This window comes from Tupaia chinensis, unplaced genomic scaffold (assembly GCF_000334495.1).
Source record: "Tupaia chinensis unplaced genomic scaffold, TupChi_1.0 Scaffold000078_1, whole genome shotgun sequence".
In the NCBI taxonomy this organism is placed as follows: Eukaryota; Metazoa; Chordata; class Mammalia; order Scandentia; family Tupaiidae; genus Tupaia; species Tupaia belangeri.
In genome coordinates this window covers 4,836,263-4,853,438 of record NW_006159539.1, presented here as the reverse complement: position 1 = coordinate 4,853,438, position 17,176 = coordinate 4,836,263, and the positions used below count along the sequence as shown (strand labels likewise).

At 43.8% G+C, this 17,176-nt stretch overlaps 1 protein-coding gene across 6 annotated transcripts in view; it reads left to right on the top strand.

The window, feature by feature from the left end:
- The window catches only part of ADAMTSL3 (ADAMTS like 3), a 266,629-nt gene that overhangs the window by 133,329 nt on the left and 116,124 nt on the right, over positions 1 to 17,176 (top strand). For all 6 annotated transcript variants that reach the window (XM_027769071.1, XM_027769070.1, XM_027769075.1 and 3 more), the window contains exons 7-8: positions 8,458 to 8,532; positions 16,344 to 16,501. In XM_027769071.1, coding sequence (XP_027624872.1) covers positions 8,458 to 8,532; positions 16,344 to 16,501 — 233 coding nt within the window. The remainder of the gene's footprint in view (positions 1 to 8,457; positions 8,533 to 16,343; positions 16,502 to 17,176) is intronic.

The window sequence follows — 17,176 nt, the reverse complement described above, 5'->3', positions numbered from 1 at the left end:
GGATCCAGAGGGGCGCAAAGGCTGTTCCGACCAACCTACCTTTCATTTCTACTCGGTGCAGCCTGGCTCTGTGGTTCCTAACCTAGCATGCCATCACAATTACCTGGGAGACTAGTCCCACATTCTGATCCTCAGGCCCTACCCTAGAAGCTGGCGATAAGCCTGGACAATTGTATGTCGTTCAACTTCCCAGTGACGTACCTTTGGTTGACACTTTTTGGTTGGGCTTTTCAGCATCTGATGCTCCTCCAGAGTCCGAAGGCAAATGACCATATTATCCACACACCAGGCTCTTGATTTCTTCAGTGCAGCATAAAGGGCAGAAAAGGAGAGTCACACTGCCATGCCGGCGAGCATCTGGCCAGAAATGTATGATTGGATGCTGCAGAACACAGCCTTTCCCCCACCCCACACAGGCTTCCCCAAAGCTCACGGTGGGATCGACGTAGAAGCAAGCACCATTAGGCCCCCTTGCCTGTTACCAGCTCTTTGAGGCACTTTATTGATAAGACGGTAAGCACACCTCCAGGTTGGGAGCAGGTGTTTCTGCAGAGACACAGGCACTAATGGCTGAGGACATTCGTCTGTGGATTCCGCGATCAGAGGTTTCCGTGGTGTAGTCTACCAGCTCCAGGAGGATAGGCAGATGTCAGGGATCAGGGCAGGACAGATGGGCGGCAATCCGTTTTCTGCTTGTAGCTGTTTGTTCTCACCAAGTCAAACTCTTGCCTTGTTCCTTCTGTGCTTTGTTTTTTAATGTTGTGAATTTCCTACTTTAACTTTTTCTACTTTAGCTCACTGGTGCGTTTCGTTTTTCCCACCTCCATGTGTGAAGGCAGTGGATAGACAGTCCTCTGGCAGCAGCATCAGGTAGCCATACTGAGGCCCACTTCTGCCTTCCACGACACACCCACTGTAGAGTGACAGGTGAACTTGAAGCGAACTTGACTTACCCCACTTTTGAAAAGTTGTCAGCCCCTGTTCCACACAATACCACACAAGGTACCAAGGTATTGTCTTTAGTTTTAAGTAATGCCAAGTGATGCTAGGTATATGAGGGTCTTAACACTTTTTTTTTTCCAGTTTGGAACATACTTTCATAGCCATTGTCTTAGTTTAGAATAAAACGTGTATTATTTACAATTTTCCAGCAGGGTTTAATTACTACTAACATTAGCATTTATTCAGACACATTTGTTTATTTGGCTGGCTGGCTGGCTGGCTTTCTTTCTTTCTTTCTTTCTTTCTTTCTTTCTTTTTGTTTGTAGAGCTAGTGTGCTTGCTGGAAAGAAACAGAGAAAGAGAAAGAAAGTGAGAAATCACCCCCAAAGCGAGATGGCCACACCACAATCCCTTCTCCTTCATTCCTCTCTTGGGGTTTTGGGCACACACACACACATGCTTGTGTGTTTTTCAAGTCGCTGGGTCTGGGACTCAAATAGTACAGTCAGCCGTGTGCGATCTACCTACCCCAACCACCATGCCACCTGGTTGTCCCAGATGCCTTTGTTTTTAAAAAGCGACTTTCTTCCTTAGAAATGGTGTGTGTATGTTTGAACCAGAAGAAGAAAACAAATCAGAATCAGGAACAGGAACATTAAAAGTTCAACTTGACAGAAAATTTTGTGTAGGGGAGGAAAAAAGCAACTCAACCAATTTTAAAACAAAACAAAATAAACAGAAAACCAAGAATAGAAGGGTAGGAGCGAGGCCGTCCAAGTGAGAGGAACTAAAACTCTTCCCCTGTGTTGCCTCGGAATGTTGATATTTAGGCTGATGTAGCTCTAGTTGGACTTCGTGGTGAAAATACACGATGTGATGTAGATTACAGTCCATCTGGGCTGAAGCTGATGTTTATTGATTAGTTAATCTTGTGTGGACACTTTATTTCCTGTCCATCTAGCTACTTAGCGAAGCCGTGATCGGCGGCAGGAAATGACACATAAAAAGTATGACACAACAGCTGGATGTGAGCATTTCTGTGTGGGAGGGGAAGTCAGGGAAAGAATCTTAATCTTGGGTCAGTCCAGTGATTGCAAAATCAAACAAGTGACACCCAGAGAATGAAAGTCTGGAATAAACCTGCTTGTGATGGGTTAGTTTGAGTTTATTCAACGCAGTTTGGTTTTACGGTAGAAGGCTTGAGTGGGGTTCTTGGTTCAGACCCTGGGCTACTGCTTAGGAGCTCTGTGATCTTGGGAAAGCCTCTTAAACTTGTAAAAGTTTTTAGTTTTCTTTCTTTCTTTCTTTCTTTTTTTTTTTTTTTTTTTTTTTTTTTTTTTTTTTGAGAGGTTTTTGCTATAGGGCTTGTGCGTTCTCCAGAAAGATAGAGACAGATAGAAAGTGAGAAATCACCCCACAGGGGGTATGGCCATGCTGCAATCCCTTCTCCTCCATTCTCCTCTCGGGATTTTGGGCATGTGTGCACATGCACCTGGCGTGAGGTTAAGCCACCAGGTCCAGGACTCGAACCACAGTCGACTACATAGAAGTACAGTGACGTAGCCATTATGCTATCTGCTGGTCCCGAGTTTTTAGTTTTCTTAATTGTAGAAACTGGTTTTCATCAGAATGAATGAAGTAATTTATCTCAATTTGCTTAGCATGGCTCTTGAGATATAGCAGGGGCTCCACATGGCTTTACTAATAACGTATACTTACCCAGTCCATGGTAGATGCCAGATTTTTTTCTAAGCTCCTTGCATGTGTGAGGGAACTGTGCAGAGTTCATGGGAAAATTGAATGAAAATATGATTCATTTTGGTGTAAAAATAAAATGGAAATCCATGTATAGTTTCTTAATCCATGTTTCCCGGGAACTTTTTTTTTTTTCTAAGAAAGATTTTTCTATAGGGTACGTGTGCTCACCAGAGAGACAGAGAAAGACAGAGACAGAAAATGAGAAGTTACCCCTCCCCGTGACAGGGGATGGTTACAGCACAATCCTTTCTCCATTCTCCTCCTGGGATCTTGGGCATGCATGCACACAGACTGGCGTTGACTTTGAAGTTACCGGGTCTGAGACTCGAACTGTGGTCCACCATGTGGGAGTCCGGTGACATAACTGCTACGCCATCTGCTGGTCTCCCATGAACTTTTGAAGACCCCTGTATTGCCTTATTAAACACTTGCAGTAATCTTTTGGAGCAGGTCTTCCTGTTATCTTCATTTTACAGACGTAACCAAAGCTTGTATGGAGATGTAAGAAAATTGCCCAGGGTCACACAGAAATTTTAATGGCAGTGCTAGCCTAATGGCTTGAGTCTGTGATTATATTCTGTGCCTCTCCCAGTAGGATGTAAAATGCAGTAATATATATGACCTTAAAAGAGTGATGAGAAGGGGGCCAGCAGGTAGCATAGTGGCTAAGGCCCTGGACTCCTACATGGATAACCATGGTTTGAATCCCAGACTGGGCAGCTTGAAAATCTCATCGGGCGTATGCGTGTGCATGCCCCAAAATCCCAGGACGACAATGGAGGAGAAGAGTTTGAGGTATGGCCGTGCCCCCTGAGGGGTTATTTCTCGGTTTCCCTCTCACACACTCTGTCTCATTGGTAAGTGCACAAGCAGTATGGAGGAAAAAAAAAAAGAGAGAGAGAAAAGAAAAAAACTGAAAGAATACAAAGGAATGATGAGAAGAAACCCTGGAAGATGACAGAATGAGTAGCAGTATCAAGAATTTTTACCCTCAAATTTTAATTAGAAGGTTTGGGAATAATTTTCTTTTTAATTTAATAGGGCACCAGACAGAGAGAGGGAACGTGGTAAATCACCTCGTGGGGGTATGGTCACACCGAAATTCCCTCTCCTACACTTGGGATTTGTGGCATGCACGTACACATGCCTAGCGTAACTCTCAAGCTGCCATGTCTGGGACTCGAACTGGAGAGCTGGCCATGTGGGATCCAGTGCCCCAACCTCCATACCACCAGCTGGCCTTGGGAAAATTTTTTAAACACTGAAAGTACCTGGCAGGAACCAGTTACAACTACCACTGCCGCTGCTACCAAATCTAGGTGTTCCCAATGTGGCCTGCTGTCATTGACACGGCAAAATGGGACAGAACAGAAGCCACTGCATCGGATATTTTCAAACTATGTGGCAGCACCGACCACAGACTTCTGAGAGGTTTCCGGTACTCTGTGTACTGACCCCCTGCCCTGCCGCAGTTGCCTCCTCTCCACCGTGGCGGCCAGCTCTCATTGCCTCCAGGCCTAAGAGTTGGGAGGACTTAGCCAGAGGCAATTCATCTGGGATTTACAAGGGACCTATTAGAATAGGCAAGATATAGAGACCAGCAGTTGGTGTAATGGCAATATCGCTGGACTCCCACGTGGTCAACTGTGGTTTGAAGTCCTGGACCTGGTGGCTTAAACTCACACCTGGTGCGTGTGTGTACATGCCCAAGATCCTGAGAGAGAAGGGACTGCAGCATGGCCATCCCCCCTGGGGATGGTGAATTCTTGCTTTCTGTCTCTCTGTCTCTCTGTCTCTGTCTTTTTGGTGAGCACGCGTACCCTATTGCAAAAACCTCTCCAAAAAAAAAAAAAACAGGCAAACAGGCAAGATATAAACAAGATTATGATAATAAATAAATAAATAAATGTTTTAAGAAAAAGCATAGGGGACCAGCAGTTAGCGTAATGGATATGTCACTGGACTCCCATGTAGTTGACCGCGATTCGTGTCTTGGACTCGGTGGCTTAAACTCACGCTGGGCTCATGTGCGGGCGTGCCCAGGATCCCGAGAGGAGAGTGGAGGAGAAGGGATTGCTGCATGTCCATCCCCCAGGGGGGTGGTTTCTCGCGTTCTCTCTGTCTGTCTCGCTCTGTCTGTCTGGCAAGCACACGCACCCTATAGCAAAAACCTCTTAAAAAAATAAGAAAGAAAGAAAAGAAAAGGAAAGAAAGAAAGCAAGCAAGCATAGGTGGCAGTACTTACATCAGAACTAGTAGAATTTCAGAAAAAAAAATACAAAAAAGAATATTTTCAATCCATCAATAATTTAAAAACCAGTGAAGTCCCAAAACTTGATGGACCAAATGTCATCAAAATAAAGAAAGAAAAAAAATCATACAGGTATGCAAGAAAAAACAGAAAGAAGTAAAACTGCTGTGAGAGCCCTACTACGTGCCGTCAGTAACGGTATGTATAGACCGCACAGCCCACCTGCTGTGGCATTAATAAACACGGACCGAGCATCAGCGCACGAGGAGGAAATTTGCACGCTTCTTTTCAGGCATTTATGGGCCACTTATAAAAACTTAAAAGCTCATTCTGTGTTAGATTCCCAAGAAGAGTGCAAAAACAAAACAAAACAAAACAAAAACAAACCAACCAAAAAATCCCCAGAACCCACCAGAAGTGACCTCACTACATCACACCCGTCTCTCCCTCCCATTTCAGGGCTCGAATGTCCATCTGTCTTCCTCTTCAAGGCTAATTAATCCGTCCCCCTATGTTCTGGACTCCAGCCCTTCTACTTCCTCAGAGACTGAACTCTGCCTCTCCACCCCTCTCTCCCTTTGTCTCTTCTCTGTGTGACCAGGTCTCTCCCATCTTAAATAAAAGTGTCATTTTTAAAGTGTGTGTGTGCATTTGTAAGTATAAACATTATACAATTATATATATATAAAAATCAATAAAAAGAGTTATCTTTACATATATGTTTCTTTTATCTTATGTATGTGTGTAAAGAAAACTCTTGAACATAATACCACATCTGCAGCCATGATTCTAATTTTGTTTTATTTTTTTAAGAGGTTTTTGCCTTAGGTTGTGTGTGCTCACTGGAGAGAGACAGAGAGATGACAGAGACAGAGGGAAAGTGAGAAAATGCCCCCCCCCCACCAGGATGCCCAAATCACAGTCTCTTCTCCTCCGTTCTTTTCCTGGGATCTTGGGTTCACACACACAGTACCTTGAAACTGTGTCCTGGACTTGAACCGTTATCAGCTATGTGGGAGTCCAGGGATGTAACTGCACCACCATCTGCTGGTGCCCCATTCTGATCTTTTACCTGCTCTTTACTTTTTAGCATTTTAAGCCACAGCCTCCCGTGCGTACTCCGATTGAAAGTGCTTTTATGAAGCTTATTGAATGTCTGTTGCTTCATCCAACAGACCCGCCCCCCCCCCCTCTTTTTTTTTGGTCATAGGGTGTGTGCCCTTGCCAGAGAGAGAGAGAGTGAGAAATCACCCCCCAGGGGAATGGCCACACACTGCAATCACTTTTCTTCCACTCTTCTCTCGGGGTTTTGGGCATTCACGCACACACGCCCGGCATGTTTCAAGCTGCCAGGTCCAAGACTTGAGCCGTAGTCAGCCATGGGGGAGTCAGAGCCTTAACCACTGCGCCACCTGCTGGCCCCCAGTGACGGGCACTTTGAAACCCTCTTCTGTACTTAATACTGTTGGCCCCTCCCTCCTTCAGATCCTCTCCCTCACCAGGGTTCCCATGTCATCACTGGTCAGTGGGCTGAAATGAATGGTACCATTTCCTGCAGGGTGGTGAGGAAAGGGTGACATTTATGACTTGGGATCAGTCCTCCTTCCCTGCCCTTTGGGCTTCGAGTCTGCCCTTGCCACACCCCAAGTCATAGCTGCTCAAACGTGGCTCACCATCTGGCAGGTCAGCCTCACCTGGAGGCTGCTAGCTGGGGGAATTCGCAGGCTCCTCCCTGAACTGCTGGGTCAGGATTTCTGTGGGTGGGGTGCACATCTGTGTTTGAACAAGTTTTCCAGGTGATTCATATACACGATAAAACGTTTGGGAGGCGCTGTCCTATAAAAGTGTCACAGAGACGTCTACAGATATATCAAACTTTACTGGAGGGTTGTAAAGATGAATTTCAGTTTATCGAGAGACATTTAAAACTGTAGAGTATATATTACTTTTCTCATAATCTAAGGGCATTAAACCTTTAAGAGAGGCCCCTTTACAGGCTCCGCTCAGTTCCTGGCCTTGCCATCTGCCCTACGATGGACATTTGTCTCCAAGGGTATAGACCAGACACGTGGGGATCCAGTGTCCTCTCCCCACCACATCTCCTTCTCCAAGTCTGAGGTATTTTGGCTCAAATAAAATGCCACGGGTTCTGGCCTGCAAGGTTCCACTTGAGCGTGTAATTATCAGTGGGCTAGTTGGACGATGGGATAGTCATGCACACGTGCACACACATGCAGAACAAATGTTCCGCAAAGATTTTGCAGCCTAAATTGGCAAAGATTTTTGCAAGAGAGTGTTAAGCCCACCTGACCTACTCAAATAGGTTTTCTTCAGTTCAGGAAAGCTTCCTAATTTATATGTATTTTAAACAGAATTTTATTACATATATAATATGCTATATGCTTGTTATAGAAAATTCATATCCAGGCAAAGGAAAAGAAAATGACAGACATCATGTAATCGATCGTATTGCCAGGAGATTGCACCTGTTATCCTATTAGTGGGTATCCATTCTGGGGTGGAGGTCAAGTGGTTGAATATGTATTGGGTCATCGGAAAAGTCACAATGTATTTTTCTATGCGAAAATGTGTTATGACTTTTACAAACAACCCAATATACATACTCACAATTTGTATTATAAATTAAAACCTGCTTTTTATAAAATTTGAAAGGGCAGCAAAAGATATAAAGTGGTAAGGAAAAGCTACCCTCTTCCCGCACACTGCTAACCAGTTCTACTTTTTAGAAATACAAGTATTATGAATAGTAATTATCCCTTGCATTAAAGATATTTTTTATACATGTGTATACACACACACACAACACAGGTACAAGGTAATGTAAGCCCTCCGTACAAATCTGTTGGTTTTTGAGAGGTGTGCAGAACTGATCAGCAGATATAGATTTATGTATTATTATTTTAAGTTTATTTAATGATTAAGAAAAGAGAGAGCTACAGCACCCCAACAGGCTCTCAGTGCCGCAGTCCACACCCCCTCCTCCACCAGCCCAGATCATGGGCACGCGTGTGCGTGGTTTACTCAGGGTGGTCTCGGGATGCAAACCCGCAGACTCTCCGTGGGGGTCAGCCTCGCAGGGTGCCGCATTTTATAACTCTGCTGCTGTCTGGCCTTCATTAATGTGTACTTGCTTTTATTCACCGGAGATTTTTTACTTGTAAGTTCTCATCCGTTGGCTTTATTTCTTAAAATGATGACTTAGGGGGACGTATACTAATTTATGTAATTAGACCCAGGTTCATGAACATTTGAATTTTTTTCCCAGGTTAGCTACTCTTTTGCACTTTTTCTTGCAAATGTCTTGATGTGTTTTAGGTTTTCAAGCATTCTGCTGATTTCTCCTTCTCCTTTCCATAAGCCTTCTGATCTTATGTAGAACAGCTTCACAGAATATTACGTTTTTGCTCTGCACCCTCCGACCCCAACTTTCTCATTGTCGTGGGCGTTTAGTATACACATTTTGCTACAGTTGTCTTCTTTTCCAGGAGAAGAAAATGTAATCGCTGTTCCTCTGGGAAGTCGAAGCGTGAGAATTACAGTAAAAGGACCTGCCCATCTCTGTAAGTAGAACTTAATCTTAACGTTTCTTATTTCCTGAAAGTTTATTTAGCCAAATAGTCCCAAAATAAACAAACGAATCTTTCTCTGCATTAATATGTAGACAGACATTTCAGGGATGTCGTCCACTAATTGGAGATAGTCTTATCACTAGAGAAACTATCTGTACCTTAACTTTTTCTGCTCTCATACCCAAATGGAAAATATACCAGTTTGGCATTAATCCCTTCATGGGAGAGGAAATGAAGTTATATGTGAAATAATTTATGTGAAGAGTAAGGTTCGGGAGTCTTCTAGAGATTTCAGCTGTTTGGGACAAAAAAAATGTGTATATTATATATATACATACACATATATATGTATGTGTGTATATATATATGCATGTGTATATGTATGTATATACATGCATGCATATATGTGAGTGCATATACATATATAATAAAATATTATTTTATATGTAAATACACAACCTTATTGGTGAATAGGGCTGACTAGGAGAAACTTTCTTGCCTGCATATCACAACTTCCTATCTAGCTACCACTGAAAGCAGACTCTGGTTTCCTAGAATACTAAGAATTTGAAATAACAGAGGATTGCAGTTGTATTGTTTTTGTGGCCACAGGCAGATGGCATCTCCTCTGTCTTAGTTGTTCTGGTCTCCTATGACATAAAGAAACTAGAAATGCCCAAATTGGTTTCCTTCTCTGGCAAAGTCTCCTGGTGGTCACAGGTAGGCCTTTCTTAGTCATATTCAGCTACTGAGTCTGTGCTAGCCTGACTCCCCGGCTCTGAAGATGCATACTATGTTCAGCAAGCTCTAATTGTAACTATTTTAAAGCCGCACAGATCAAGGTCCACTGAAACAAAGTGCTACGTATTTGGGCCAGCCTCGGTGGCGAAGTCAGTAGCATGTTGGACTGTGGAGCTGGAAGCCATAGGCCGAACATAGTTTGAGTCCCTGGCTTTGTTGGCCTGAAAACACATGAGATGCACGTGTGTATCCCCCGGATCCTGGCAGGCTGGATGAGTAGAAGAAGGGGACTGCAGCATGATCAGGCCCTACAGAGGGTGCTCTCCTTTTCTCCCACACATGTGCATATGTTCTACATGAATTTTAAAAAATGGCTACATATTTGCCTTTTCATTTCCCCCAGGCCATCATCTTAGACTTTTACATTTTTAAGAACCTTTCGAAGCCAGAAACATTTCACATTTTTGGTAGCTTTTAAATATGTGTGTATGCGTGTTTGTATATTTTGGATCCAGAATTAATATTCCAGTCAGAAATGTCCTTGGAGACAAGTTTATAACAGAATGTCCAAGTGAAAACATCTAAGGTTGCCATCAGATTGAAATCCTTAGGAAAAAAAAAAGATGTGATTCTATGTGCATTATGATCTAAATTCAGGAAGGAGGAGAACATCTTTGTGACATTGGAGGTGAACAATTATTCAAAAGTCCCTTTTTACCCTTCATTTGTAAATTGTGACTAAAAGACAGATTTTTTTAAAAAACAAAATTGCTAAAATGTTTACAGCCATATAATGGTCATTTCGTTCAAGGCTTCGTCATCATGGGACCAGCAGTTGACATAATGGCTATGTCACTGGACTCCCATGTAGTTGACCGTGGTTCGAGTCCCGGACCTGGCAGCTTAAACTCATGCTGGGTGCATGTGCGTGCGTGCCTAAGATCCCGAGAGGAGAATGGAGGAGAAGGGATTGCGGCGTGGCCATCCCCCCTGGGGGGTGATTTCTCACTGTCTCTCTGTCTCTCTCTGTCTTTCTGGCGAGCGCATGTGCCCTATAGCAAAAAGCACTCCAAAAAAAGAAAAAAAGAAAAAAAAAAAAAGCTTTGTCGTCATGAAGCATCAGAACATTTCTTTACCTTTTTAAGTGGCCGGAAAGCCATAGCCCTTGAGGAGAATAGCTCTTCATTTCTGTACATTGATTTTTAGAAACAGGTTCCAAAATATTCAGAGGCAGATTTCGTGGATCATTTGAATGATGATATTGTAAGTTAGCATTTGGGATTCAGAAGCCTGAAGTGGTAAATATTCATAGTGGCATTATTCCTAAGGCCCATCAAATCGAAACAAACCAAATGTTCAGCTGTTGAATGAATACATGAAATCGACATACATAGAATACTATCTGGCTGTACAGATGGATGAAATACTGTTACAGGCTACAGTATGGATAATCCTTGAAAACAGGACGCTGAAATGAAAGAAGTCAGTCACAAAGGCCACACATAGGACTTCATGTGTATAAAATATCCCAAACTGGCACATTTATAGAGTAGACTGATGGTTGTCTGGCTAATGGTTCTGGGGTTTCTTTTTGGGGGGTGACAGAAATGTTCTCAGTTTAGATCATAGTGAAGATGATCGTGGCTTCACACTGCATGTTCTGAAACCCTGAGTTAGGCATTTTAAATGGATGAGTTACGGCTTGAGCATTTATATCAAAAAGTTTTTGTTGGGACCAGCAGTTAGCGTAAGGGCTATGTCACTGGACTCCCATGTAGTCGACTGCGGTTCGAGTCCCGGACCTGGCAGCTTAAACTCACGCTGGGCACGTGTGCGTGCATGCTCAAAATCCCCAGAGGGGAACGGAGGAGAAGGGATTGTGGCGTGGCCATCCCCCCTGGGGGGTGATTTCTCACTTTCTGTCTCTCTTTCTCTCTCTGTCTTTCTGGCGAGCGCACACGCCCTATAGCAAAAATCCTCTCAAAAAAAAGTTTTTGTTTAAAAAAACAGAAAAATGCAATGATTAGGTCTCATAGTCTCATGATATTCAAGGCAATTCCCCCCAAATTTTTCTCCATAAATAGTTTTTAAGCTGTATTAAAAACAACAACAACAAAAAAAAAACAGAGGAAGTAAACAGGAAACAGAAGTAAAAGTAAATACTTTGAGGCCAAAGTTCACTTACATGTATATACATTAAATATAACTTCATACTCAAGACTGGCCCTCTTCCAAGAACAGGGCTCAAAAATGTTCCTGTTCCTCCAAAAGTGACAGATCGGTTGCTTGGAATAGTTGCCCTTCTGAGCGATCTCACCACCGGCCCAAGTAGAAGTGTTTCTAAAAGTTCTCCTCTGCCGACGAATAGAACTGGCTTCATTTACGAAAGATTTAGTTAAGAGTTTTAAATATCTAAATGTAGAACTGGGCTTGCTTTCTTGATTTATACAAGAACGTTCTCACATTTTATTTGTAAGGAAGATACAGTTCTGCAGTGAAGCTCCTTTTGCGATCATAAATCATCCTTTCGAGCCGTGTATCAACCGCAACCCTCCCGAAAGCTACATAATTAGGAACTGAGAACACCCGATAACGTAATGTCACTCTGTTTGCTGTGGAATGGAATTTAATGACAGAATGTTCATCTTCTGCACGCCTGCCTAGAAATACTCAGGTCCTGAATTTCCAGTTCTGTCATAAGCCTGGACGTAGCCTTAGAGGGAACACGTTGCTCCAATTTTCCAACCGTGCATCCCTTCAGAACTGGAAGCAGTGAGAGGATCCCTGCAAAAGAGAGTGTATGCTAGCAAAACCGTAGCAGTCAGTGTGTTGACTAGCAGTAAACTTGAGACGCTAAGACGCCGTGAACTAAAAACTTCCCTTATCAACCGGAAGAATATTTGTTTTCCTCTGGGTCCTGTCTGATGACCATGTATAAATTTGTATCAGTGTAAACATGGAAACGGTACATAATGATCAAAGGAGGTTCATGCTGAATAAAATGGACATGCACTATGAAAATGCAGCCGTACTATAAGCAAAAACTTGATGTGCTTATCACTACATTAATTGTGCTGGAAGCTAATCACTTATTTACCTGGAAGTACTTTTCCTGGCCCTTAGCACTTAGGGGAGCCAACCTTTTGGTGACAGGAATCATGACCTTGCCTCTTTTGAAAGAAGCCTGGATTGATACTGGTCAATGCCGAGTCCTTTTTTTTTTTCTTTTCTTTGGGAGGTTTTCGCTATAGGGCGCGTGCGCTTGCCAGACAGACAGAGAGAGACAGAGAGACAGAAAGCGAGAAATCACTCCCCAGGGGGGATGGTCACACCGCAATCCCTTCTCCTCCATTCGCCTCTTGGGATCTTGGGCACGCATGCACACGCGCCCGGGATGAGTTCTAAGCCACCTGGTCCAGGACGCAAACCGCGGTCGACTCCGTGGGAGTCCAGTGACATAGCCATTACGCTAACTGCTGGTTCCCAGTGCCGAGTCCTTTAATGCTCCAAGTAATTAAATGCATTTATCATCTTTCTTTAAAAAAAAAAAAAAACTAGTATGGATTGAAATATTTAAAGGCTGGGACCAGCAGATGGCATAGCATTTATGTTTCTGGAATCCCATGTAGTTGACCACTGTTCGAGTCCCAGACCTAATGGCTTCAAACTCACACTGAGCGTGTGTGTGTGTGTGTGTGTGTGTGTGTGTGTGTGTGTGTCCCAAGAATTAAAGGGGGAGACTAAGGGGAAGGGATTGCAGCATGGCCGTGTTCCTGGGGGGATTTCTCACTTTCTCTTTGCCTCTTTCTGTCTCTCTGGCAAGCGCACGTGTCCTATAGCAAAAATCTCTCTTTAAAAAAAATGGGGGGCGGGTGGACCAACAGTTGGCATAATGGCTATGTTTCTGGACTCCCATGTAGTCGACTGCGGTTCAAGTCCCGGACCCGGTGGCTTAAACTCACGCTGGGCACGTGTGCATGCGTGTCCAAGGTCCTGAGAGGAGAATGGAGGAGAAGGGATTGCAGCGTGGCCATCCCCCCTGGGGGGGTGATTTCTGGCTTTCTGTCTCTCTGTCTCTCTCTGTCTTTCTGGCGAGCGCATGCACCCTATAGTTAAAATCTCTCAAAAAAGAAAGAAAAATATGCTGGGCACGAGTGTGTATGTATTCAAGGACTAGAGAGGAGGTAGAGAAGGGATTGTGGTGTGGCCAGTCTCCCTGGGGGTGCATTCTCACTTTCCCTCTCTTTGTCTCTCTCTCTGGCAAGTGCACATGTCCTATACAAAACTAAACGAAAAACAAAAAAAAAAAAAAAAAAAAAAAAAATGTGCAAAATGCCAAAACCAAACTATCAAACTATCAGAAACACTGGCCTTTGACTTAGGGGAGGGAGCCGTAGTAATTGGTGTTCCCTTCTTCCTGGATTGCCTTCCCAGCATCTTACACCCCCAGCCCCAACTCCACATCCCAGGGAAACTTAGAAAACTGTGATCCAAAAGGCAAACGCAGTGGTAAAGCCATTACGACCCCAACACAGCCGTGGAATCCATTGCCTCGTTCTTGAATTTAATCAAGTTATTTCAGGCTAAATCCTCGTCTAGAAACTCGGTGAACTGCCTTGCCTCCGTGAGGATGGATTCGGTCCAACTTCACTGTGTGTTTGGATATTGCTTTAATGCTCATTGCTTCTTCCCCTTGGCTTTAGAGAGCTCTTTCACCCAGTGCGGGGACCACTTGCTATCTCTAAGAGCCATCTCATTTTTACTGACAACTCACTCTCTAACACTCGGTTTTATATCTTCATTGGAGCTAGGAAATGAATTTCATCTCACACGTTCCAAGAATCTACTGTGGTCACGGATATCGGGGCCAACGTGGTCGGGGTTCTGTGTGCCTGCAGGTAGCCAGCATTATTCGTTGACCGCTAATGACTCCTGCAGATCAAGTAGCTCATGTCCAGCCTTTGAATGTTCCCAGAAAGCTTCCCAGCCTGCCTGTCGGGGATAATCAGGGATGTCTCCTACTGCCTGTTATGCAGTCTGTCTAGGGCGCTCGAATTCCTGCAGCTGCCTTGGTGGCAGAGAGGAAGTCCAGCGAAGGAAAACAACCAAATCCCAGAGCACTGAGAGTGCTGGACCACTTTTTCATGTTTTATCAACTTTCCGTTTAGAAAAGAAATTTTTAATGGCTAAGGGACTCGTGTGCTCACCAGAGAGAGAGAGAGAGAGAGAGAGAAAGAAAACCACCTCCTCCCCCATGGGAGGTCATGCTGGAGCCCTTTTTCCTCTTTTCTCTGTCAGGATTTGGGGCACACGTACACACATGCACAGTGTTTTTCAAGCTGCCAGGGCCAGGATTTGAACTGCAGTCAACCAGATGAGATGCAGCTCCTTCTGCACAGAACATAACCACTGAGCCACGTGGCTGGCCCTCAACGTTCCATTTTTTAATTTGAAACTGGATGGAGTTTGGTTTCTGATGCATCCTTTGTTCAAAACGGTTAGAGGCTGGTACAATACCATTGAATCGAGGGTTGGTTTCAGTGTACAGTTGAACATGGGAGCATCATTCTGACTCCTCATCTTAAAAACAAGGAATTAAGGGACCAGCAGTTAGCATAATGGCTATGTCGCTGGACTCCCATGTCGTGGACCACGATTCAAGTCCCAGACCCAGTGGCTTAAACTCACGCCGGGTGCGTGTACGTGCGTGCCCAAGATCCTGAGAGGAGAAAGGAGGAGAGGGGATTGTGGCGTGGTGTGGCCATCCCCTCTGGGTGGGTGATTTCTCGCTTTCTATGTCTCTGTCTCTCTCTGTCCTTCTGGCGAGCGCACGTGCCCAATAAGGAAAAAAACAAAAAAAAAACAAACAACTCCCCCCCCCCAAAAAAAAGCAAGGGATTAAAAACCCAAGGCAGCAAGTTCGAGGAGGAACTGGGGCCAGAAATACGAGTGTTCTAAATGTGTGTGTGTGTGTGTGTGTGTATCCTCTTTCAACCTCAGACCAGGCCTGCTAAGGATGGTGACACTTACTTACTCAGAGAATCTATCTTTCTCAAAAGAGAAGACAGAGAAAGAAATCAGTTCAATAAAGTAAAGATGCCATTTTGTTCAAACTGTGGGCCAACATTTTTCCAGGCATGATCTTGAAAATGCTTCTGTTCATATAAAAGCAAACTCAGACACGATGTACCATGCAGGGGATAGCCAAGAGGGAGCACTTGGGGTGGACAGGACAGTTGGGTGGTGTTCAGAAAAGGATGGCCCGGAGCTGCATGCACACGTTGTCCGCAGGCCCGTCTCCTGGCTTTGCTCCCGGGCTGTAGTTTAGGACGGTGTGACCGTTGGGCGAAACTGCATGGGGGGGTACCCAGAGCCTTCTCGCGACAAGTTTTTTCTTTTCCATTATACATTCGTACTTGATTGTGCCCCCGTGGAAGTGTTCACAATAAATGAAAAGGCCAGATGTATAGTATTGTGTTGGGTAGATCTTACCATGTTTTGATGCTTACCCGATGTATGCTTTTTGTATGGATAGATTCCGTTGTTCTAGTGTGAAAAATATATACCCTGGCAACCCATGCAAATTTTGCAACTTGCTCAAAATAAAAAGATTTCCTAAATAAAAAGCTGTTTAAAAAAAAAAAAAACACAAGCAAATTTGAGATTCACTTTGATTTTTGTCTGAATAAAAGACTATTGCTTAAGGTACAGGCAGGTAACGAAGTCAGTGCATATGGCTTTATTTGTAGAGTAAGTGCTCCTTGGAGTATTAGCTACATTGTGAAAAAAAAAAAAGTAAGTAAGTAAGACAAGTTTTCTCTTTCACTGTATGGTAGAGGTGGCTCCAAAGAAATGAGTTGAACCAACCTCCCTTGAAGTTCCTTTTTTACGGTCAACTAAAAATCTGGCATATGTATTCCACAAATACGAATCTACGTTTGTAACTGAGTGGATGTCTTGATATTGTGTTGTTATCATATGCTGATATTACACTTGGTAAAATGGCTTTTGAAATAAAATGCCTATCAGATAGTTATTTAAATTTTATTTTTAAATTTTAGTTATTGAATCCAAAACACTTCAAGGAAGTAAAGGAGAACACAGCTTTAACAACCCTGGAGTCTTTGTGGTAGAAAACACTACGGTCGAATTTCAGCGGGGCCCAGAGAGGCAAACCTTTAAGATTCCAGGACCTCTAATGGCTGATTTCATCTTCAAGGTAGGGTGATCCTCTCTATAAATTTCCTGCACCTGAAGCCCAGAACGTCTTGATTTTAAAAACGATAGGTTTGGGGGACCAGCAGTTAGTGTAATGGCTATGTCGCTGGACTCCCATGTAGTCGACCATGGTTTGAGTCCTGGACCCGGTGGCTTAAACTCACGCCTGGAATGTGTGCATGTATGGCTAAGATCCCGAGAGGAGAATGGAGGGAAGGGATTGTGGCATGGCCATCCCCCCAGGGGGTGATTTCTCTCTTTCTGTCTCTCTATCTCCCTCTGTCTTTTTGGCAAGCGCATGTACCCTATAGCAAAAAACCCTCCAAAAAGGAAAAAAAAAAAAAAAAAAGATAGGTTTGGTCAAAAAAAAAAAAAAAAAAAAAAAAAAAGATAGGTTTGGGAGGCCAGCAGGTGGCGTTGTGGCTAAGGTGTTGGAATCCCACATGGACGACTGTGGTTCGAGTCTTACACCCAGTGGCTTGAAACTCATTCTGCGTGCGTGCGTGTGTGTGTCCAAGATCCTGGGAGGAGAATGGAGGACAAGGGATTGCAGGGTGACTATCCCCTTGGGGGTGATTTCTCACTTTCCCTCTCACTGTCTGTCTCTCTCTCTGGCAAATGTGTGTGCCCTAAGGCAAAAACCTCTTCAAAACAAAACAAAAAAATGATAAGTTTA